Source organism: Triticum aestivum, chromosome 3B (assembly GCF_018294505.1).
Source record: "Triticum aestivum cultivar Chinese Spring chromosome 3B, IWGSC CS RefSeq v2.1, whole genome shotgun sequence".
NCBI lineage: Eukaryota > Viridiplantae > Streptophyta > Magnoliopsida > Poales > Poaceae > Triticum > Triticum aestivum.
Genome location: NC_057801.1, coordinates 163,986,378 through 164,011,963, shown reverse-complemented (window position 1 = coordinate 164,011,963; position 25,586 = coordinate 163,986,378). Strand labels below are relative to the sequence as shown.

Here is a 25,586-nt window from a genome sequence, read left to right as displayed (position 1 = left end):
ATCTGCAAAGGTTTGCGCACTTTTCCCCGCAAGACTCGATCTCCTATGTTGGATTTCTCGCACTACATGGTGTTTGAGAAACGGATGACCGAGACACAGTATTTCAGAAGCATTAACTCTTTACTCTGGGTAGACAGTACCAACCTACATCCCCTACATCTGCTAGTCTACCACTGAAAGAGGTCACACAACATACTCAACTATGCTAGAGCCATAGTAGCTTGCGGCTGCACACGGAAGTTTCTAGCATGAAATAATCTTATGATCCCTTTGAGCCTGGGTGGCGGTCCATAGGAGAATCACACGGTACCCCGGGATTTCCAAAAATACAGGCAACACTGGGTTCCCCAGGTGCCTTAGTCCACCCAGATGTGTATTAAAGTTGCCACCTTAAGTAAACCATTAATTAACAATCTCACATCTATCATGGATACACTCACCCAATCCACGTCTACTAGCATAGCATAGCAATATAAGCAAACGTAGAAGTAACTCCCAAAGGTTTGATAAATAAAACAGGTAATAGGTACTACCTCATCTACTTCCCAAAACCCACATATTAAACAGATCCTAATCATGCAATTGTTTAAAGATTGATCTAATGCAATAAGATTGGGTAGTAAAAAGGTATGATCAAAGTGCTACTTGCCTTGCCGATGATCCGTGAAACCTAGAGACTCGTAGTAGCAAGCGGCGCACTCCGGGTACTCTATCGCAAACAAACAAGCATACAATAAGCACTCATCTAATGCACAGGTAAAACTCAAATAAGAGATCTAACCAGAAAGTTCTACTTAAGAACTCCGGTTTCCAAAAAGAATCAAATCAAACGAACCAACAAAAATCAAACGACGAAAGAAACAATATTCGGTTACTAATCTGGACCTAAGTCAATTTTTACAGTAGCAAAAACTTGTTTGAGTTGACTAAACAGAAAGAGGGTTTCGAGACGAAACTCCAGGCGCTTGAATCACCTAATTCCGATAAATGAGCGGAAAGTTATACTAGAACAAAAATCGGATTAGAGATCACGATCGAAAATAATCGCGGAAAATCCGAGAAAAAGAAAAACAGACGAACAGGCTAACGAACGAGCGTTCGCTATCTGTGGCTAAATGACGAAAATTGTTCGTTAAAACGAACGTACGAATGAGCGTTCGCAAACTAAACTAAACCAGAAAAAAATTAAACTGAACCGAATCTAAAAACGAATCTACGGTTCAAAAAAATGATCGGTTTTCTCGCGAAAACCGAGGTGGCGGCGGGCTCCGGCGAGGTCGGCAGCGAGGCGGACAGCGGCGACGGCTCCGGCGGCGGAGGCGGCGCGGGCGGCGGTGGTGGCGGCTAGGGTTAGGGTTCGAGTGCGGTCGGGCTGGGTGGGCCGGCGGGGTGGGTGAGTGGCTTATAAAGGCAGGCGGTGGACGTGTCCGGTTCGCCCACGGTGGCCCGAGTCGGTTCGTTGTTTTTTTAAATAATTTAGACGCGCAGAAAAAGAAATAAAAGAAATACTAAACGGACTCCAAAAATCCTAAAATAAATTTTCCCCGTCATCTAAAAATAAGCCGGACAAGATGAACATTTATTTGGGGCCTAAATGAAATTTTGAAAAACACGCATTTTTCCTAATTCAAATAAAATAGCGATAAAACTCCAAAATAAAATCTTATTTGATTTTTTTATTAAATTCCCAATATTTCTTTATTTTGGGAACGTCATTTTATTCCCTCTCTCGTATTTTTATAATTGAAATAATTGAAGATAAAATAATTAAAATCAAATGATCCTATTTTCAAAATTTGAGAAAACTCAAATATGAAAATAATGAAATCCCCAACTCTCTCCGTGGGTCCTTGAGTCGCGTAGAATTTCTAGGATCAAGCCAAAATGCAATAAAATATGATATGCAATGATGATCTAATGTATAACATTCCAAATTGAAAATTTGGTATGTTACAAACCTACCCCCTTAAGATGAATCTCGCCCTCGAGATTCGGGTTGGCTAGAAAATAGGTGAGGGTGGTCCTTCAGTAGATCTTCCTCTCGCTCCCAGGTGGCTTCATCTTTGGTATGGTGGCTCCACTGAACTTTGCGGAACTTGATAACCTTGTTGCGCGTGACTCGGCTGGCAAACTCGAGAATCTTGACTGGTTTCTCCTCATAGGTCAAATCGTTGTCCAACTGAATCGCTTCCAGTGGCACTGTATCTCTCAGAGGTATATCAACCATCTCTGCGTGGCACTTCTTCAACTAGGAAATGTGGAACACATCATGAACTCCTGACAATCCTTCGGGCAATTCCAACTTGTAAGCAACTTCTCCCATACGTTCCAAAACTTTGTATGGACCCACAAAATGTGGCGCTAACTTTCCCTCAACTCCAAAATGCTTAACTCCTCGAAGTGGGGACTCACGAAGATAAACTCTGTCTCCGACTTCGTAAACTGTCTCCTTGCGTTTAGAATCTGCATAGCTCTTCTACCTGGACTGGGCTACCTTGAGCCTATCATGAATCAACTTAACCTTCTCCTCAGACTCTTTAATCAAGTTTGGTCCAAACAACTGGTGGTCTCCAAGTTCGTCCCACAACAACGGTGTCCTGCACCTCCTTCCGTACAAGGCTTCGAAAGGGGCCATCTTCAAATTGGATTGATAACTGTTGTTGTAAGAGAACTCCGCATATGGCAAATTCTTGTCTCAACTAGATCCATAATCTAGCGCACAAGCTCTCAACATGTCCTCCAGAATCTTATTTACTCTCTCGGTCTGTCCATCTGTCTGTGGATGAAAGGTTGTATTGAACTCTAGCCTGGTTCCCAAAGTTTCGTGCAACTGATTCCAGAACTTTGAGGTAAACTGGGTTCCTCTATCTGATACAATGCTCCTCAGAACTCCATGCAGACATATGGTCATGTATATCTTTGCCAACTTAGTACTGGTGTAAGTGGTCTTCACTGGGATGAAATGAGCTACCTTCGTCAAATGATCGACTACAACCCATATCGAATCATAGCCTGAACGAGTCCTGGGCAATCCGTGATAAAATCCATGCCTAATATCACATCCAGTCCTGGTAACTCCAATACAATTAGGTCTGAGGGAAACACGTAGTTACCAATCCTTAATGGTAACCGATCACACCACAGGCTAGCCATATACTCAGCTCTTGGCGAGGTTACTAACATGGATGACCTAAGGGCTTCGGTTGGCAATTTATACTTATCCACAAATCCCCTTGATATGTATGAATGTGACGCACCAGTATCAAAAAGAACGATTGCAGTAAATGACTTAACCAAAAACTTACCTATTACTACATCTAGCTGGGCTTCAACCTCCTCCATGCTAACGTGGTTCACATGTCCCATATTGAAAGGGTTAGGCTTCTTCCCAGAGCTTCCATTACCATTTCCATTCTTAGCTTCAGTACATTCAGGGGCATAATGTCCAGTCTTCTGGCACTTGAAACAGGTAATGTGGCTTAGATCCCTCTTGGTTGGGGTTGATGGGTTGGTACGATCCTGTCTGTTGCTTCCTCCATTACCATTCCCATTCTTGGGGCCACTATGGTTGTGCGAACTCCCTCCTCCATGGGTATGCTGAAAAGGTCTTCCCGAGTTCGGGGTAAAACGGGGCTTCTGCTGAGCCCCAGAATTTTTCTTCCCTTGCACATACTTCCTCTTGCGGTTGTCAATCTGTTGCTGCTTCCCTTCAATCATGAGAGCTCTATCTACCAACTCCTGGTAGTTGTTGAAGGTTGCCACCATCAACTACATGCTCAGCTCATCATTCAGTCCTTCCAGAAACTTCTCCTGTTTAGATGCATCCGTAGCAACGTCATCTGGGGCATAATGTGCTAGCTTACTAAAGTCATCCACATACTGGCCAACTATACGTCCTCCTTGGCGCAAGTTGCAAAACTCACACTTCTTCATGGCCATAGCTCCTGCTGAAACATGGGCAGTACGGAAAGCCTGCTGAAACTGATCCCATGTGATAGTGTTGATAGGATAAGTGGCTATGAAATTCTCCCACCATGATGTTGCGGGTCCATCAAGCTGATGTGCGGCAAAATGCACCCTCTCCGCATCTGTGCATCCTGCAGTGGTCAACTCCTTACCCATCTTACGGAGCCAATCATCTGCAACTATCGGCTCGGTGCTACTGGAGAACACCGGCGGATTCAGCCTCAAGAAACGGGCTAAGTGATCAAGATGTGGTGGTGGTGGTGGGTTGTAGTTGCTATTGTTCCCCTGATTTTGATTCTGGACTAACATCTGCATCAATGTATTCTGCTGCTGGATCAACTGAGTGAGCTCCAGTGGAAAAGCAAATCCATTGTCACGTCTCGGAGGCATCTGGGGGTTTAGAAAAAGATGAGAATATAGAATAGAGTGGGGTCTAAAGAGAAAACACTACCCATATGCACATGAGACAAAACACAATCAATATCACTTCAATCAAATCAAGCAAGGGCATACAACGGTCTAACTATCGTTACAAAAGTGCTCCTGACTATACTATGTACATGGGGGGATACTACTATTGTTATGGTGGTCGACTAGAAAAAATTGATCGGTCGAAGACTCCATGATATCTGCTCCAGCTTCATCAACATAGTCATCATCGCTATCATCTGGGTCCAAGTCGGTGTCGTCGATGATGATGTAGTTCTCCGGGCAAGTGCAATCATCGTCTTCTCCTACAGTCGCGGGGAATCCCATAAATACTTTTAGCTTCTTCTTCAGATCACCATTCTTCTCCACGAGTGTCGTCATTTCCTCCTCATATCCATCGCGTGTAGACTTGAGTTCTTCCTCCAGCTCCGTGATCTTGGTCATAGCCTTCTTCAGGTCTCTCATGCCTGCGCACATCTGGTTCTTCTGGCGACAAATGTGTTGGTTTAACTCCTGGATGAAAGCTGCAATTGATCTATCCTTCCTAGTGCTGATCATATCACATTGCTCATCTCAGCACCCACAAATCTGATAAATAGTATCCTTGATATCCTTGTGGTAAACTTCTCCAATGCGTCCCATGGTGATGTGGGCTGCCATGCTCTTTCCTAGACTCCAGGTTGGTGCATCAAAGGAAAACTCTATGGGCTCAATGACGGGGATGAACGTCCTTCCTGGAACTTGAACTTAAATCATCCAACGCTCCTCTTCTGGTAAAGTGGCGATTAGGTCCCGGTGAAGCTTGGTACTTCGATGTTCAGGTACTTAGTGACTTCCTTCAAGTGGCGTCCAAAGGGTGTATCTTCATCCGGTTGCGTGAACTTGTTCCTGGCATCCGCCATCCTAAAGAGTAGAAAAGATGAGGAGTCATAAATGAGAAGAGAATAGTGATCTAGGGCTTTAGCTTAGTGGTCGTGTCCTACAGTCAGCGTGTGCTCTCATACCATCTTGTAGCGACCAGACCTCAAATAGTCTGATCTCTGTGCATCAGTGTCATCCCTGGATCGGTAATGCTAACACACACAGTACTTGAAGGATTTATAACAGAGTAGCAATCACACACTTATTACATCGAATGTCTCAAAAGAGAACTTATTACAATAAATATGGCTTAAGGCCATCTAATAACGATAACAGCGGAAGGCTTGGAAGATAGGCGAGTCCATCAACTCCAATGGCATCACTGAGTGTAAAATCACGACCTAAGGCACCTTACTCGTCGTCTGAAAAGTCTGCAACATGAATGTTGCAGCCCAAAAACGGGTCAGCACATGGAATATGCTGGCAATGTAACACATAGAGAGTAATGAACAGAATAATGCTATCACTACATGCATATATGGCTGGTGGAAAGCTCTATGGTTACAGTTTTGCATAAAGCCGATTTTTCCCTACAACAAAGGAATAAATTTTATTTAACTATCATGGTGGTTGTTAAACATTGAGGAGGTTCCTTCAACTCAATCCCAATTAAGCATCATCATTAAACCCAACAAATTAAATTAAGTAACATGATGATATCAACATGATAATCCAAGTACTAGATACTCAAAACATCCATAACCGGGGACAGGGCTAACCATGATTAGTTTGTACACTCTGCAGAGGTCTGCTCACTTTTCCCCGCAAGACTCGATCTCCTCCGTTGGATTTCTCACACTACATGGTGTTTGAGAAACGGATGACCGAGACATAGTCTTTCAGAAGCATTAACTCTTTACTCTGGGTAGACAGTACGAACCTACATCCCCTACATCTGCTAGTCTACCACTAAAAGAGGTCACACAACATACTCAACTATGCTAGAGCCCACAGTAGCTTGCGGCTGCACACGAAAGTTTCTAGCATGAAATAATCTTATGATCCCTTTGAGCCTGGGTGGCGGTCCATAGGAGAATCACACGCTACCCCGGGATTTCCAAAAATACAGGCAACACTGGGTTCCCCAGGTGCCTTAGTCCACCCAGATGTGTATTAAAGTTGCCACCTTAAGTAAACCATTAATTAACAATCTCACATCTGTCATGGATACACTCACCCAATCCACGTCTACTAGCATATCATAGCAATATAAGCAAACGTAGAAGTAACTCCCAAAGGTTTGATAAATAAAACAGGTAATAGGTACTACCTCATCTACTTCCCAAAACCCACATATTAAACAGATCCTAATCATGCAATTGTTTAAAGATTGATCTAATGCAATAAGATTGGGTAGTAAAAAGGTATGATCAAAGTGCTACTTGCCTTGCCGATGATCCGTGAAACCTAGAGACTCGTAGTAGCAAGTGGCGCACTTCGGATACTCTATTGCAAACAAACAAGCATACAATAAGCACTCATCTAATGCACAGGTAAAACTCAAATAAGAGATCTAACCAGAAAGTTCAACTTAAGAACTCCGGTTTGCAAAAAGAATCAAATCAAACGAAGCAACGAAAATCAAACGGCGAAAGAAACAAGATTCGCTTACTAATCTGGACCTAAGTCAATTGTTACAGTAGCAAAAACTTGTTTGAGTTGGTTAAACGGAAAGAGAGTTTCGAGACGAAACTCCAGGCGCTTGAATCGCCTGATTCCGATGAAGGAGTGAAAAGTTATACTAGAACGAAAATCGGATCAGAAATCGCGATCGAAAATAATCGCGGAAAATCCGAGAAAAAGAAAAACGGACGAACAGGCTAACGAACGAACGTTCGCTGTCTGCGGCTAAACGATGAAAACATTCATTAAAACGAACGTACGAACGAGCATTCGCAAACTAAACTAAACCGAAAAAAAATAAACCGAACCTGATCTAAAAAACGAATCTACCGTTCGAAAAAACCCGATCGGTTTTCTCACGAAAACCGAGGCGGCGGCGGTCGGCGGCAAGGCGGACAGCGGAGGCGGCGCGCAGCGCGGGCGGCTGCGGCGGCTAGGGTTAGGGTTCGGGCGGGGTCGGGCTGGGTGGGCCGGCGGGGTGGCGTGAGCATCTTATAAAGGCGGGCGGCGGACGTGTCCGGGTCGCCCACGACGGCCAGAGTCGGTTCGTTGTTTTTTTTTAAATAATTCAGACGAGCAGAAAAAGAAATAAAAGAAATACTAAATGGACTCCAAAAATCTCGAAATAAATTTTTCCCGTCCTCTAAAAATAAGCCGGACAAGATGACATTTATTTGGGGCCTAAATGCAATTTTGAAAAACGCGCATTTTTCCTAATTCAAATAAAATAGCGATAAAACTCCAAAATAAAATCTTATTTGATTTAATTATTAAATCCTCAATATTTCTTTATTTTCGGAAAGTCATTTTATTCCCTCTCTCGTATTTTTATAATTGAAATCATTGATGATAAAATAATTAAAATCCAATGATCCTATTTCAAAATTTGAGAAAACTCAAATATGAAAATAACGAAATCCCCAACTCTCTCCGTGGGTCCTTGAGTCGCGTAAAATTTCTAGAATTAAGCCAAAATGCAATAAAATATCATATGCAATGATGATCTAATGTATAACATTCCAAATTGAAAATTTGGGATGTTACATTCTCCAATCTACGGATGATGCTCCGGAGGGAAGCGATGTGCTCTTGATGCAGAATATTTTCACGAGTGAGGTACGTATTTTGCACACGAACCATTTCAGTGATCCTAAAGGCTGCAATCTCGGTGGGGGTAAGATAAGCATAATAAGGTTTAAGGATATCTTCCTCTTCCTCATCGGCAGGCAGGGCTTGCTCGATCACCCGCACTTGATTTCCAGTGGCCTCCTTGGTCTTGTCCTCCTTGGCTGCTCCAATGGGATCTTCCCTCTTCAGCTCGATCTTCATCAACCAAGCATCCTCTTCTATATTGTTAGAGGAACAAGAAGACATGATGCCCGGCTCAATAGATATGACAGAAAACAGCGAGAAAAGAAAACAGAAGATTTCTCCGTGATACAGAGGTTAACAGGTTCGGGGGGTATATAAAGATTTTTTATCTTGGGAAACAAGCAAAATGGAAGAAAAACGGAGTCCGGAAAGTACCCGAGGTGGGCACAACCGCCAGAGTCCGTTTTGCGGATATTTCCTGGTAGTTTCTTATTTTCCTAAAAAAAATAATATTCCAAAACTGACAAAAAATATTTTTGCGGATATTTCAGAGTCTGTTTACTTACCGTATCACGTACCTCCCTTTTTTTCATGATTCTGGAGTGTTTTGGAAGGTTTGTTTTATGTGCTCTTCCGGTGTCATAGTTTGCATAATATTGCTTTCAACATTAAGACATACCTGAGATATAATGTTTTATTCGTTGCCCATTAACAACCTTTGGCATTATTTATTTTGATAGCTCCAGATCAATGAACCTCCTCGATAACATAGGGTCCTTCCCATTTGGAGAGGAGTTTTCCTGCAAAGAATCTGAAACGAGAGTTGTACAAAAGAACATATTCTCCAACTTTGAACTCACACTTTTGGATTCTTTTGCCATGCCATCTTTTAACCTTTTCTTTGAATAACTTTGCATTTTCATATAAGCTTGGGTTCTCCATTCATCTAATGAGCTAATATCAAATAACCTCTTTTCACCAGCAAGTTTGAAATCAAAGTTGAGTTCTTTGATTGCCCAATATGCTTTATGTTCTAACTCAAGAGGCAAATGGCAAGCTTTTCCATAAACTATTTTATAAGGAGACATACCCATAGGGTTTTTATATGCTGTTCTATAAGCCCAAAGTGCATCATCTAGTTTCTTAGACCAATTCTTCCGGGACCTATTGACAGTCTTTTGTAAAATTAGTCTTATTTATCTATTGCTAAGTTCAACTTGACCACTAGACTAAGGATGATAAGGTGATGCAATTCTATGGTTAACGTCATACTTAGGAAGCATTTTACGGAAAGCACCATGAATAAAGTGTGAACCACCATCACTCATTAAATATCGAGGGACTCCAAACCTTGGGAAAATAACTTCCTTAAGCATTTTAATAGAGGTGTTGTGATCAGCACTACTGGTTGGAATAGCTTCTACCCACTTAGTAACATAATCAACAACAACCAAAATATGAGTATACCCATTAGAGGAAGGAAAAGGTCCCATGAAATCAAAACCCCAAACATCAAATGGTTCAACAACAAGTGAATAATTCATAGGCATTTCTTGACGCTTACCAATATTACCTATTCTTTGACATTCATCACAAGATAAGACGAACTTACGGGCATCCTTGAAGAGAGTAAGCCAATAAAAACCTGATTGCAACACCTTATGAGCGGTCCTGTCTCCCGTGTGATGTCCACCATAAGCTTCGGAGTGACATTTCCGTAGGATTTGTTCATGTTCATGCTCAGGTACACAACGTCTAATAATGTCATCTACTCATTCTTTATAAAGATGTGGATCATCCCAAAAGTAATGTCTTAAATCATAGAAGAATTTTTCTTTTGTTGGTATGTGAAGCTAGGTGGTATGTATTTAGCAACAATATAATTAGCATAGTCACAATACCAAGGTGCACTATTAGAAACATTTATTGCAGCTAACTATTCATCAGGAAAGCTATCATTAATAGGTTGTGGGTCATCAAGAATATTTTCAAGCCTAGACAAGTTATCAGCTACGGGGTTCTCTGCTCCTTTCCTATCAGTGATATGCAAATCAAATTCTTGTAGCAAAAGAACCCACCTAACGAATTTAGGTTTAGCATCTTTCTTTTCCATAAAATATTTTATAGCAGCATGATCGGTGTGAACGGTCAATTTAGAATCAACAATGTACGATCTAAATTTATCAAGCAAACACCACTGCTAAGAATTCTTTTTCAGCAGTAGCATAATTTCGTTCAACATTGTCTAGAGTTTTATTAGCATAATGGATAACATTTAATTTCTTATCTACTCTTTGTCCTAGAACAGCACCAACAACATAATCACTAGCATCACACATCATCTCAAAAGGCAAGTTCCAATCAGGTGGTTGAACAATGGGTGCAGTAATTAAGGCTTTCTTGAGTGTTTCGAAGGCTTCCACACAATCATCATAAAAAAAGGAATATCCTTTTGCAAAAGATTTGTAAGAGTCTTAGAAATTTTAGAAAAGCCTTTGATAAACCTCCTATAGAAACTGACATGACCAAGGGAACTATGAATACCTTTGATATCTTTAGGACATTGCATTTTCTCAACCGCATCGACCTTAGCTTTGTCCACCTCAATGCCTTTTTCAGAAATTTTATGGCCCAAAACAAAACCTTCATTAACCATAAAGTGACACTTCTCCCAATTCAAGACAAGATTTTTTTGTTCACATCTCTACAAAACTCGATCGAGATTGCTTAAACAATCATCAAAGGACTTCCCATAAATAGAGAAGTCATCCATGAAAATCTCAACAATCTTTTCACAAGAATCAGAGAATATAGCAGTCATATATCTTTGAAAGGGAGCAGATGCATTACATAAACCAAAAGGCATACGTCTATAAGCATAAGTTCCAAAAGGACAAGTAAAAGTGGTCTTTTCTTGATCAGGTTGTGAAACAGGTATTTGTGAAAAACCAGAATATCCACCAAGGAAGAAAAAATGTGTGTGCTTAGATAATCTTTCTAGCATTTGATCAATAAAAGGCAGAGGGTAATGATATTTTCTAGTTGCTTTGTTTAATTTTCTATAATCAATTACAATTCTGTAGCCTGTGAAAATTCTTTGTGGAATAAGTTCATTCTTATCATTAGGAACAATAGTTATACCTCCCTTTGGGACACAATGAATAGGACTTACCCATCTACTATCAGCTATAGGATAGATTATACCTTCTTCCAGAAGTTTCAATATTTCTGTTCTTACCACTTCTTTCATTTTCGGATTTAACCGACATTGGAGATCAACATCGGGTTTAGCACCAGGCTCCATATTAATATTGTGCTGACATATAGTGGGACTAATGCCCTTAAGATCATCAAGAGTATATCCGATAGCAGCTCGGTGCTTCCTTAGAACTTTCAATAATCTTTCTTATTCATGTTCTGAAAGGTTAGCACTAATAATAACAGGATATATCTTCTTTTCATCAAGACAAGCATATTTCAAAGTGTCTGGCAATTGTTTTAATTCAAACACATGACCACCTTTAGGTGGAGGAGGACCTCCTAGAGTTTCAATAGGCAGATTGTGTTTTAGCAGAGGTTGTTGTTCGAACATGATTCTATCTATTTCATTTCTTTCACGCATATGCAAATCATTTTCATGGTCTAGAAAATATTGTTCTAAAGGATCAGTAGGAGGTACAACAATAGAAGCAAGACCAATTATTTCATCCTTACTAGGCAAATCTTTCTTATGAGGTTTCCTGCTAAACTTGGAAAAAATAAATTCATGAGATTCATTCCCAGAACTAACACCAACAGTTTGTTTCTCACAATCTATTCTAGCATTGACGATGTTCAAGAAAGGTCTACCAAAGATAATGGGACAAAAGTCATCTTGTGGGGAACCAAGAACAACAAAATCAGTAGGGTATTTTATTTTCCAACACAAGACTTCAACATCTCTAAGGATCCAAATTGGTGATATAGTATCTCTATTGGCAAGTTTAATAGTAACATCTATGTCTTCTATTTCAGCGGGTGCTGTTTCATTCTTAATTTCTTAATATAAGGGAAAAGGAATAGCACTCACGCTAGCACCTATATCACATAAACCATGATAACAGTGATCTCCTATCTTGACTGAGACAACAGGCATGCCAACAACTGGTCTATGTTTATCTTTTTCATCGGGTTTGGCAATTCTAGCAGCTTCATCACAGAAGTAAATAACATGCCCATCAATATTATCGACAAAGAGATCTTTAATCATAGAAATACTAGGTTCAACTCTGATTTGTTCAGTTGGTTTGGGTGTTCTACTATAACTTTTGTTAACCACAGTTGAAACTTTAGCATGTTCCTTCATCCTAACAAGGAAAGGTGGGTTTTCAATATAAGCAGTGGGAACAACTTGATCAACATTGTAAAATGATAGTTTCTTCTTTAGCTTTTACCGGTTCTTTAATTTCTTCTTTAATAGGTGGGTGATATTTAAACCACTTCTCCTTAGGGAGGTCAACATAAGTAGCAAAAGATTCACAAAAGGAAGCTACTATCTCAGAGTCAAGTCCATATTTAGTGCTAAACTTTTGAAAAGCATCGGTATTCATAAAAGACTTAAGACAATCAAACTTAGGTTCAATACCTAACTCTTTACCTTCGCCGAGTTCCTAATCTTCAGAGTTGCGTTTAATTCTTCCTAAAAGATCCCACTAGAATTAAATAGTCTTCTTCATAAAAGAACCGGTACAAGAAGCATCGAGCATGGATTGATCATTACGAGAAAGCCGAGCAGAAAAATTCTGGATAATAATTTCTCTTGAGAGCTCATGATTGGGGCATTAGGTTGAGGGGCAACTAATTGTGGTTCCGGTCGAGGTGAAGATACCCCTAACAAACCCCTCAAAGGATTGTTTTTTATAGTAGCAAGTGACAATAAATTTCAGCACGTAGTAATAATATTTCCTTACCAATTTCTACTTACCAAAACTGCTTCACTCCCCGGCAACGGCGCCAGAAAATAGCCTTGATGACCCACAAGTATATGGGGTCAATTGTAGCATTTTCGATAAGTAAGAGTGTCAAACCCAATGAGGAGCAGAAGGAAATGACAACTGGTTTTCAGCAAGGTAATGTCTGCAAGTGCTAAAATTGTAAGTAGCAGAGTAGTTTGATAGAAAGATAATTTGTAATGAGCAAGTAAAGATAGTAGTAACAAAAGTTCAGCAAGGTAGCCCAATCCTTTTGAGGCAAAGGATAGGCCAGAACGGTCCCTTAAGATAAGCAAAGTGTTCTTGAGGGTACACGGGTATTTCATCTAGTCACTTTCACCATGTTGGTTTGATTCGTGTTCGCTACTTTGATAATTTGGTATGTGGATGGACCGGTGCTTAGGTGTTGTTCTTACTTGAATAAACCACCTACTTATGATTAAACCCCTCGCAAGCATCCACAACTACGAGAAAATTATTAAGAATAAATTTTAACCATAGCATTAAACTTTTGGATACAATCGGTCCCTTACGGAATAGCGCATAAACTAGGGTTTAAGCTTCTGTCACTCTTGCAACCCATCATCTAATAACTACTCCACAATGCATTCCCTTAGGCCCAAATATGGTGAAGCGTCATGTAGTCGACGTTCACATGACACCACTAAGGGACTCACAACATGCATATCATCAAAATATCAAACACATGTCAAGTTCACATGATTACTTGCAACATGATTCCTCCCGTGACCTCAAGAACAAAAGTAACTACTCACAAATGATAATCTTGCTCAAGATCAATGGGGGTATTAAATAGCATAATGGATCTGAACATATAATTTTCCACCAAATAAATCATATAGTAATCAACTACAAGATGTAATCAACACTACTAGTCACCCACAAGCACCAATCTATAGTTCTGGTACAAAGATTGAACACAAGAGATGAACTAGGGTTTGAGATGAGATGGTGCTGTTGAAGATGTTGATGAAGATAGCCCTCCCCAAGATGGGAGAGTTGTTGGTGATAATGATGGCGATGATTTCCCTCTCTGAGAGGGAAGTTCCCCCGGCGGAATTGCTCCACCGGAGGGAAAAAGTGCTCATGCCCAGGTTCCGCCTCGAGACGGCGGCACTTCATCCCGAAAGTCCTCACCTTCTTTTTTCTAGGTCGCACATGAAATTTCCCGGAAACCCAACGGTCCGAGAGGCGTCTCCTCCGATGGGGGTGTGAATGCTGTGTGGCGCCGCTTCGGCTCACCGCCCGAGGCCAAAGTCCAACTATTTAAGCTGAACGGCGTCCCCCAACCCTAGCCACATCCTCTTCCTCCCTCTCTGTGCCACCTGCCCGAGCTCATCCATATCTCTCCGTCTTTGTCTCCCTCTTCCCTTATCATCCGCCTCCGTCATGGCCCGACAGAAAAAGCGTACGCTATGCTAACGCCAGAGCTCCGGTTCCAGATTCAGGAGGAGATCTGGATGAGGCGCGTCGTTCGAATCACAGTCGGCCTGCCCTCGGACTCGCCGGAGCTGGAGGTGGAGGAGGAAGAGAGGGGGAGCAGCAGCTGGAGCCCATAGACGGGGTGGATCAAGTGGAGGATCTGACGCCGGTTGCAGGCTTCATCATGGAGGATGCCATGACGAAGTTCGAGGTCGCCCAATCAGTGGAGATGGCGGAGCAGACCGCCATCCTCCAGCCTATCCAAGATGGGGCATACTGGAGTCCAACCGACGCTTCATTCGGCAACAACAGGCAGAGACCCGCGCGCTTTTCAACAAGGTGAAAGCGGAGATGGAGGCGGTGGCCGCCGCGGAGCCGTAGTTCGTCGCCACTGTACTCAGAGCCCGGAACGAACATAGTGGACATTTCCAATGACAACAAGTAGTGTAGTGTAGGTTTAGTTGATATACGTACTACATAAATGTTTACTTTGCATGATTCGTATGTTTGTAAGAGATGAAATATGAACTATCCAGATGCAGAGGTGGAAATTTGAGGGCTGCCCGGTCGCAGAAATTTGAGGGCTACCAGGTCACTGCCCGCAGACGCGCTCGGATTAAGTGTATCCGGCTGTAGATGCTGTTAGTCATCGATGGCACTGATCCCCTGGATTATCGTCCGGGGCTTCGACATGTCTTGGCAGTGATGGTACGATGATAGCATCTAGTATATTTTAGTTAGATATTGTCTGCTTTTTAATATTTTCGGCTACCAATCTTCTTCTTTGATATAGTGGCGAATTAGCGGTTCAACGTTTGTCTAGCCACACTGTACGTCTAGGGATCTTAGATTAGCGCCGGTTGAGATGAGCGGCTCATCAAACTTTTGAAAACCTTTGAGTTTTCGTTCACTTTGTGCATCATCTTTTGCAGTTATTTCATCTGAATCATGGTGAAACTTCGAGATGCAAATGAGGGGAATCTTGAGGTGATGACTTTGAAGAATCTTGATGTAACTTTCGGCTTTGGTGTGGATATTTGACACTATGACTTTGTTTCAGTTTATTCGATATGCGTATACTATGTTTAGCTATAAGATTATCCCAGGCACTTGAGGAACGCATCGCCACTTCCCCTGCCATGCAACGGTAGGAGCACGATACCAATGAAAATCCTTTGCCTCCAATCACGTGACACTTTCCAGTAAAGCAGTCAACACTAACGTATGCATGCAGTATATCTTTTTTTTTTTGAATAAAGACACCCAAAGGGCATCTTAAATCTGATTATCATCGAGGAAAACAAAGGCCACTACAAAGGATAGACAACTGGACGTAGAACGACCAGTAAAAAATAAAATTACAATAAAAAGCATACTAGTCTTCTTCTTCCTCTGATTGTACGCTGCCCACCGGTAATTGAAAATTGCACTGAACCAACAGCAAAGAAAAGCAAAACCTGCAAATGCCCTCGCCACACAAGGCTTTGAAGACCGCAATTATCTTTCCCTAATAACAATAAAGCGGCTATTGCTGTCGCTCACCGTCGCGACAGTTTTACAAAAAAGCCCCTCTACTTTCTGATAATTAAACCCGCAGTCCATGTTTTAGTTAAAAAAACGTTTCGCTTTTACAAAAGCACCCCTACCCGCGGTCAGCGCCTTCTTATCCAGAGACCCAGATGCGTCTGCCGCCGGCAGCTCAACTCTCTCCAGCCTCCTTTCAAAAAAAAAAAAAAAAAACTCTCTCCAGCCTCCGCCGTTCCTACTGCCGTACTACCGCCGTACTACCGGCAAGGCCGGAGACGGCTACGGTCGCCATGGAGGATGAGAAGGCGGCCGCCGTGCCTCGCGTGGGAGGATGGAGGATGCCTCACCGGGGCGTGTGCTCGGGTGAGGGGCGGCGTCCTTGCCGGCGGGACTAGCGCCTATCGGCTGCGGCTTCGCGCCAGGTCAGTCGCCGCGGTTGGCTTCTTCAATTGACGGCAGTGGAGGCGGCCAAGCGAAGGTGATTGTTAGGCTTCTCTCACCGTAGAATCCGGCACGTCCGCGTTTTCTGTTTGCCATTCTTGTTTCGTGGCGGCTTGCTGCGTACGATGTTGGCTCTGGTTTGGGTGTGTGGGAGCAGCTGTTGTGGCGCCCAGCACCTGTTCGACGGAACGCCTCCAAGCTTCAATCATGCTCCCGCCACTCTCGTCTTTGGTATATTCGCTTGTCAGCTAACCTTGCTTGCGTGTTTGTTATCGTTGCAGTGATCTGTTGACAGGAAACAAGTGCTTTGGCTCAAGTTGGTACCTGGCAATGCGAGTCCTTTTTCATAATGTGAGTCCTGATCAAGAAAATAATGCATTAGTGGCCGGAATGATAAACTGGATAAATATACATAGCTAATCAATCTGTATTGTTTGCAAGTTACCGCTCGTTGCATAGAGAGAAATATCTTTGTGCATTGGAGCATTCCATTGGCTGCCATATGTTACCTAAGCTGACAGCCACAAGGTGTTGTGCTGTCCTCCTGACCTGGTCGCTGTTGAATGCACTGCGGGGAAGACAACAGAGACATGCTCCGGATACTTGCGGGCACCAATTGCCATCTGGGCTACATGGAGAAGGATGAGATATGGAGGTTTGATTCATTTGAGGCTTTTGAGGAGATATGCTCGTTAGCAAAGCAGAAGGAGGTTTGTACGAGCAATGTTTTGTGTGTGGTTATTTTGATCCGCCTGTTCATCCTTTCGTGGACCGCCCATTGTTGGTGTGTAATAACTGGGATGAGACTGATTCGCAGGTAGACTTTGTGCTTCTCGGTGGTGACCTGATCCATGAGGACAAGCCTTCGCGTTCGACCTTGGTGAAGACCATTGTGATTCTACGCCGCTACTTCCTACTCCCTCTGTCCCATAATGTAAGACATTTTTTGACACTACAGTAGTGTCAAAAAGCCTTACATTATGGGACGAAGGGAGTAAATGATATACCAGTCAAGTTTCAGGTTGTCAATGATCAGACAGTCAACTTCCCAAACAGGTTGAGCAATGAATCTCAAAGCTCAACGTTCCATTTCATAATGTTCCTTCGAATTTTGGAATCACTCGATTTAAATTCAAGAAGGACGAACCATGCATGGATCGTCGGAGCGAATTGGATGATCGGGCCGAGGGCTGCCCCCTCTTCCCCTCGCTCTCCTTTCCTTAATATTCACCGTCCACATGAGTTTCCATGAGCAAGCCTGTTACTTTTAACGAATTTTGATCTTATTAATCTCTTTAGCATGCATGAAAACCGTAGGAAAGATGTGCGCAATCATATTCTTGTACTTCATGTTCGCAGATGAATTTTCCTCTTGCATTACCAGTTTTGGCCATGTAAACTATGAAGACCCACATTTCAATGTTGGCTTGCATGTGTTCACTATCCATGGAAATCATGATGATCCTGCTGGTGTAGTATGAGCTTCTTTTTATGATCTTTTGAATCGTATGGGTTTCTACTGAAATTGTCTGTATTATGTCTCTCGACTTTCTTTTATGCATTCGTTCATTTTGCCTCATTGTAGGATAACCTCTCTGCTATCCATATCCTTTCGGCTTGCAATCTTGTAAACTATTTTGGGAAGATAGACCTTGGCGGCTCCGTTGTTCATCAAATAGTTGTCCATCCAGTACTTGTTAAAAAGGTGAACTACTTCTGAACCAGGCAATATCATGAGCTGTCAGATGCCAATTCTGTAATTTCATATGATTTCAGGGTACAACTACAGTTGCACTATATGGCCTTGGGAACATTTGAGATGAGCGACTGAACAAAATGTTTCAGGTGCCTTTCCATTCTGGTGTACATATAGGTAGGCCGGCATTGGCATTCGCCATCTGGCATCCCAATGAGATGATGAGGAGGTGACTGCTGCTATAAACCAAACAAAAGCAAAATTCAATTTAATTGTAGAGATGGGCATACATACATGCATATGCGCGCGGGGGCCGATGATTGGATCAAACTCCTGATGATTAGCTTCTTATACTCTATTCTTGTGTTCATGGCAAGGGAAATTATCTTCTTATTTTTGTTGATTCAGTTTAGTGGTTGACACCTGAGCTGAAACCTGAAAACATCTCAACCTGTTTGTTGGCCATTTCAATGTGTCATCTTATTGGAAAACTATTAGCTGCAGAATTTAGCCACAGAACGCGCGTATAGCCTACGGAGAGAATAACGTGCGCGGCATGGCCAAGGAAGAGAAACGCGAGCGGCTGTCATGGCTCTCGCTGGACACGCACGGCGCTTGCACCAGGTTGGTCTGCTTGTAGCTGTTGCATCTCCAGGTTTATTAATGATGCTATTTTTTTTCATTCTATACTCCGTTTAAATTTCAGTTCAAATTTATAGTTTAATGCTCTGTAGGGAAGCACAGACATTATGCTATATTATGATCATCTTTTATGTGTCTACTGGAACCACCGGATTAAAGTTGTTCTTTCTTTTGAGGGATAGACTTTGTTTTGATGTTTCAACAAAAAATGCAGCTGGTACAATCGGATTTAGCAAACAAATGGGTGACCAAGCATGGTGCTGTTGCACTTGCTTGCCTTGGCTATGGAGAGAAATTATGTAACGAAGTTAGTAATTTATAATGTTCGCAGCCCATTGTTCGTGCTTATATTTGCAGTAAACAAGTTAAATAAATCGGTGTGTGCTATGAAAAACAAAGGAAGAAAACTTACTCCTTTTAACTATTGTATATGAAGTATATATTAATATTTTTTGAGGGCAAGTATATATTAATATTAGGTAGAGGTAGAAGAGATGCTTTCTATGCGAGAATAGTTTTTTCTTCAAGAATGACCCTTACTTTTGAATAGATCATAACGCCGTAGGGTCTGGATGTTACTATGCAGCACTGGTGGGCGTTTTGGCTACCTTTTTTTTTAGCGAAACACAGTGTTATGCTTGCACATATTATTCTCATCAAATTAAAAAATTCAGTACATTTCTCCCGTTGCAACGCACGGGCATACGTGCTAGTATAATGTATATCAAAGTATATACAGTATTGCTTTTTCATAGTTCTCACCAGCATCGTCTCAGAAAAAATGAAAAATACTCCCTCCGTCCCGAAAAACATGTTGCGAGGGCGATTTAGCAAAAAAAACCTCTAATTTCTCCCGACCAAACCCGCGCTCCCTCGTCGTCCTCCTCCGACAGAAGCCGCATCTGCGCTGCTCCCGGCCGCTGCAGCTGCCCTGCTCCCCGCGAACGCAGCTCCCTGCTCCCCCGTTCCGTCGCCGCAGCTGCCTCCTGCTCCGCCGCCGCACCTGCCCCTCGCCTGCCTCCCCAAGCTCCCCCTTCCTCATAAAAATCTTCGATTTCCCCGGCTACCGCCGCGCTCTGCTCCGGCTGCGTAGGAACCGGCGTTAGTGACCCCGGAGGCGCTGGATCCTGACCACCACCAACAATCTAAAGGTCGATGAGGCCGACGAGCCCCATGGCGACAGGAGATGCAACAAGGTAAACGCCGATGAGCCTAACGACGACAGCAACCTAAAGCTTGTGGATTTGCGAGTGTTGAAGACGGCGACGACAACTCCACTAGGAATACGACCGCGGCGGCTTCTTCTTCGTTGTTTCTCTGGTGGAAGACCCGCGCCTGCGACACCGCGGCAGCAGTGACGGCTGTCCAGTGGGTCGTCCCTGCTCACTTGGCAGCAGCGGCGGCGGCTACAAATCTTCTCCAGCCTGGGTCATCTCCGTCACCAACGCCTACAGCCTGGGTATGAACCTCTCTTCTCTACTCATCTACTGAATGTACTGAACGTGCGTAGTCTCTGAACTGAATTTTACTGAATGTGTGTATTCTCTGTCTACTGAATTTTAGTGAATGTACTCCTGTAAACTGAATGTACTCTTGTAAAGTGTGCTGTCAACTTGTGAATTTTAGTGGATGTGATTAAAAGTTACTCCACGATGATCCTCCTTGCATGTTGAGCAAGTTACTGGCTTGAGAAACATGGTGGAGGCCATCATTGTTTACTGGCTTCAGAAACATGCCGAGCAAGTTACTGGCTTTAGAAACATGCTGAGCAAGTTACTTGCTTCAGAAACAATGATCCTCTTTTTGAAGTGGAGGCCATCGTTGTTTACCATGTTCTGGGTGTTGGTGGCCTCGCTTCTTCTTACGGCATTTATTTTTGCCAATTAACTGAGAAAAGGTTTTGATTGCAACGGTATCCATAGTCCATCACTTCTCATGTTGGGCTCCTCTCATTCTTTCCCCCAATTCAGTATTGTTGTGTAGAAATTGATTCAAATTCTTTACATAGCCATTGATCAAGATCCACCAGTAAAATAAGATCCCCCCTTCTATTTGTGTTGCAAATATAACATGTGCGATATTTTTAAATCTGTCCATTTTCTGGTTGTAAACATTAGCTTACAAGAGCCTCTAGATTACTAGTAGTAGTCCTACTATTAGTAGGAGTACACAGTTCTGCTAGTTGAAAAGAGCCTCTAGATTATCAACACTTTTGCACTAGTTCTGTTAGTTTAGAGTTTGGGGTATTTTGCACAGTTACAATCTTGCATGCATATGAACAGTAGTACTCCATCATTTTTGGAGTATTATGAACAATTCAACAATTGGGGTCTAATCTAGAGCCACATGAGAGCTGGCTGGGTTAGTTATTTTTCTGACCAATCAACCATGCATGGAAATCTGCTAGATAACCCCCAGTCCACAGCAAAGGAGGAATAAAGTGAAACATGAGGCTGATCAACTAGATAACCCCAAGTGCCATTTAACAGTAAACTAAAGTTCAGTCAGAGTATGCAATAAACTTGCTGGAGTACAAATTTATGCATTACTCCATATTTTCCGAAGTACTGTCATTTTACTCAAAATTTACTCAAATAACTAAAATTAATCCAAAACAAAAAAGGACTGCTATTGGACTAATTTGTTCTCGGTTGCTTTTCATACTACAGTTTTTATAACATAACAACAGTGCTTTTTATTAACAGTAAGTTCATCATGTCAACTGACAGCAAGTTCATCATCTCAAGACTTGCTCAAATTAACTCAACTGGTTCTACAAATTTGCTATCCTATCTACAATACCTAGCTATTGTCAGAACATAACACTGTATATCTATAGCTTCATTTTAGAAATTTAATTAGTGCATTTCTAAAATGGCCAACATTATGGCACAAATAATTAAGTAAGTTAGCACAAATTGCAAAGTAAGTTAGCACAAATATTCAGTTTTAATCCAAATTATTCAAATTAATCCAAATATTTTAAATTAATTCAAATAACTAAAATTAATCCAAATCAATTCAAATTCCAAATAACCCAAATTCCAATAAATTCCAACAAGGAGTTTATATACAAGGATTAGACAAGGCATACACAAGGGCATGACATAAGGTCCTCTTTGTCCCCTCTTGACACAAGATTACACATGACATAAGGGCATCTTTGTCCCCTCTTGACACAAGATTACACAAGACATACACAAGGAGCACCTGACTACATGACATAAGGGCCTCTTTGCCCCCTCTTGACTACATTCTTTTCCTTTCTCTGGCCACTTCTTCCCTTCCCTTCCCTTTACTTTTCTTTCTTTCCCTTCTTTAGCCAATTCTTTCCTATCATTTTCTTTTCCTATTGCAATTTCCATTTCTTCTATAATGGCCCTAGTATCAACAACTACCCGACTGTCGCAATATACACTGATGATTTCCCTGCCAGCATTCTGAATGCGATCCTTGTGCAAGTGGGGCAACTTATATTGATTTCCTCCTTTGTCTTTCATAACTTCAAACATAACTGCTTCTAATGTGATAAAGCTTCTGTGCAACTTGTCGGGATCGTAGTTCTCGAATTCCTCTTCCACACCCTGTACCAGTTCCTGGATGTTTGTAGGTGACCTGCAGTCGGTTAGAGACTAGAGAGAGGTATGGAAGCAGAGGTCCAAACAATTTAACTCAGGGCTATTTGGGGGCTGTTGTAGCAATCGGATGTCAAGATCAGTTTGTTCCACAGCTTCTCGAAAAGCTACATCATTGGGAAGGACATGGGGCTTTGCATTATCCTGTTGGATGAATATTGTTGCTCCCTCGTCATCGTCAGGCCACTTATCCGGAATTGCCGGGATAACCTTATTGATTAGATAATCTCTGCACACAGGCCTTGTTACTTTCACTGATGTCAACACTTTTGTTCCCTTTGTTCTATTATGACTTGTCCGCTTCGCCTCAGTCTCTTCAACAAATGCCCAAATGCCAATCTTCCCGTCAAATGTTAGCTCCCCCTCATTGTTATATCGAGGCCTGGCAACAGCTGTTAGGAACATCACCTTCCCAATGCTGTGAGTGTTTGACACGGTGCGCTTTGGCTCAGGTTCTCCTGGAAGTACATAGTAACTATTCTTCACTCTTGTCATGTCAAACCACTTCTCATCGATGTGAACCATATTCGTCATTGGTTTAAACATAGCCCGAGAAGTTGAGATTGAATTGTCATCGACCATGGGCATACAAAATTTCAATCTCGCAAGCTTGTTCTCTAGCTTGAGGTGAGGTTTCACGGTGCTTGTGATGCGGTTGAGCTCATTCAACTGGAACCTCTTATGTAGGGTCGATCGGGCCACACCTAGAGACCGTGCCAGAAATCGAATTGTCCTTCTTTTATTTAATGGGATTGTTGAGGTCCTCTCTAGATCCAGCTCCTTTCTCTTTCGGCCAGATCTTCCTGGCTTCTTGCTTGAGACATCTACTTCTTTGCCATCGGCAATTTGCTTTTTGGCTTCTTCCCAGACTCTTTCAACAGATCGTACACTTATGTCCAACAGGTTTGAGACTAGCAGATTGTCGTCTGGTTGAACAGACCCATCTCTGAGCTCGATTACCAGCAAAGCGAAGTAAACACCATGCCTCTCCTTATCTGACAATTCTCTTCTCTTCTCTTGAAGTATCAAATTCATAACTTCATCCTCTTCCTCTTGAGCTTCGTCCTCTTTCCCTTCATCTTCTGGAGGCATCCAATTCATAGCTTCATCGTCTTCCTCTTGAGGCATCAAGTTCAAATCCATAGTTCCTTTCTCTGCCACTCGAGGTTCCTCCTGTTCAGGGATCCAATTCAAATTCATAGCTTCATCGTCTTCCTCTTAAGGCATCAAGTTCAAATCCATAGTTTCATGTTCTTCCTTTTGAGGCATCAAGTTCAAATCCATAGTTATGTTTCCTGCCATCAATGACAAAAGATGAGTACACCATGGTACCATAACAAGAATATACACACACAAAATGAGTATGCAAGTCGAACAAGAAATAGGTGCCATGGCACCATTTCTAGTTTGGTTGCCACGGTATCCAAACAAGAAATGCTGCCATGGCAGCCAAACACTTTGCTCTAACCATAACCATAAGCCATTTTTTGTAGCCAAACACTTTGCTCTAAACACAATACAATTGGATGTAGTGTAGTGGTAATCACCAATGTTCATCCATATTTTGCATTTAAAAACCCGGATTTGAGTCTGGATCAACTCAGTTGTACTGTGTCAATATCCAACTTAGATTTTACTGTATGTATCTTAACTGAATTTTAACTGAATTTTGACCATGTCTTGATCCTTTCTTGCTTGCTTGCTTCTTTTGGTGTGGATTTTACTCAGGTTGGCTAGATTTTCCCACAAGGTGAGCTAGATTCCTGTGAATGTATTTACACAGATAGGCTCATAACTGAATTTTTTGTGCAGTAGTTTAACTGAATTCTAGGGAGTATCATGTTTACTGAAACATTTGCAAACACAGGTCATGGCAGCAGAACATCCATGCTGAGTATTCTTTGGGAACTCAGCTGAGAAGATCTGCTCTAGTGAGTAAAACAGGGCAGAAGGATTACTTGCTTTGCAGTGAGTAAAATAGGGCACTTTTTGACAGTGGGTAAAACAGGGCACTTGCCTACACATGTCCTGCAGAGAGATTAAACAAAAAGTGCAAACATGTTCCAGCAGTACTCCAAATTTGATTTCTAGAGTACTCCAAACTAGAGTAATTCCAGCAGTACTCCAAATTTGCATATGATTAGTGACTGCATATGCTCATTGACATAACAATTTGACAGTTAGCAAAGTATAGTGATTGCGTATGTTCAAAATTGGCTTATCTGCTCTAATTCCACAATGCTAGCAATAATTGATCTAGACAAACATTCAATTTCACATGACTACTAGTTTCACCATGAAAATTGACAGTAAATTTTACTGAAACCTGACATTTAAACTGAATTTTACCTTCTTCCTTCCTTAGGAACACGAGCTCTGGCGGCAACACAAGGAGCAGGCCAGAGGAGCACAGGGCAGCTGCTACTAGAGCTCTGCTGCTGCTGGTCAACACGAATATCGAGCTGCGGATCAATTTCACTCTGTATCAACAGAGGAGTACTGACAAGCGAGCTGCGGATCAATTTCACTCTGTATCAGCTGCAGGATCAGAGCGGAGTAGCAGAGGTAGAGCCGGAGGCCTCGGGGGTCGGGGGCGGGGATCGAAGGGCATCGGCAGCAGAGGCGTCACCCGCCACCACCACCTCAACCAGCCGGCGAGCCAAAGTGGACCAGCACGGCGACCAGCGCGGCGGCAGTGAGCGGCGGAGTCGTGGGCGGAGTGGACCAGCGCGGCGGCGGTCGGTGGTGGAGGCCGCTCGTCGGTGGGCGCCGGAGGACCCGCCCGTCGGTGGGTGCCGGAGGACCCGCTCGTCGGTGGCCGGCGGAGGACCCGCTCGTCGGTGGCCGGCGGAGATCCTCCTCCTGGGCGGGCGGCGGAGTCCTCGTGGGCGGGCGGCGGAGATCCTCCTCGTGGGCAGCGGAGGTCTTGTTCGTGGGTGGGCTCGTCGGTGTCTCAGGAACTGCGGCGGCTGGCCGTGGCGATTGGAGACGGCTGGCCGTGGCGACACGGGCGACGGGAGGAGGGAGATGGGGGCTTAATTTCTAGAGTTTTGAAAGTGGAAGGACTAAAATGCAAAAAATCAAATGTACTGCCCCCGCGACATGTTTTTCGGGACGGAGGGAGTAGAAAACAAAACAGTAGTGGCACACACAAATTCCCTGCCAGCTGCCCAGCTGTTGCTGAGGAGTGAAGATGCAACA

At 42.7% G+C, this 25,586-nt stretch overlaps 3 protein-coding genes across 5 annotated transcripts; 2 read left to right on the top strand and 1 right to left on the bottom strand.

Moving 5' to 3' along the window:
• Positions 1–16,147: 16,147 nt before the first annotated feature.
• On the top strand, positions 16,148–18,401 carry LOC123069176 (double-strand break repair protein MRE11). 3 transcript variants are annotated; one of them, XM_044491961.1, is made up of 6 exons: positions 16,148–16,449; positions 16,694–16,763; positions 16,999–17,122; positions 17,230–17,346; positions 17,998–18,117; positions 18,258–18,401. In XM_044491961.1, the coding sequence occupies exons 3-6, from the start codon at positions 17,003–17,005 to the stop codon at positions 18,339–18,341; spliced, it is 441 nt and encodes a 146-aa protein (XP_044347896.1). In that variant the 5' UTR covers positions 16,148–16,449; positions 16,694–16,763; positions 16,999–17,002; the 3' UTR covers positions 18,342–18,401. The 3 variants fall into 3 exon arrangements, with proteins under 3 accessions (XP_044347896.1, XP_044347895.1, XP_044347897.1); XM_044491960.1 differs by having other exon boundaries at positions 16,854–17,122; XM_044491962.1 differs by having other exon boundaries at positions 16,854–17,122; positions 18,189–18,401.
• A 263-nt stretch (positions 18,402–18,664) lies between these two features.
• On the top strand, positions 18,665–25,586 carry LOC123067422 (uncharacterized). Its single transcript, XM_044490222.1, has 4 exons — positions 18,665–18,732; positions 20,120–20,209; positions 24,253–24,353; positions 24,751–25,586. Exons 1-4 carry the CDS (start codon positions 18,665–18,667, stop codon positions 25,422–25,424), a joined length of 933 nt encoding a protein of 310 aa, XP_044346157.1. The 3' UTR covers positions 25,425–25,586.
• LOC123069175 (uncharacterized) lies at positions 21,752–24,864 on the bottom strand. Its single transcript, XM_044491959.1, has 2 exons — positions 24,735–24,864; positions 21,752–23,680 (listed from the first exon to the last, which is right to left on the bottom strand). Exon 2 carries the CDS (start codon positions 23,583–23,585, stop codon positions 22,383–22,385), a length of 1,203 nt encoding a protein of 400 aa, XP_044347894.1. The 5' UTR covers positions 23,586–23,680; positions 24,735–24,864; the 3' UTR covers positions 21,752–22,382.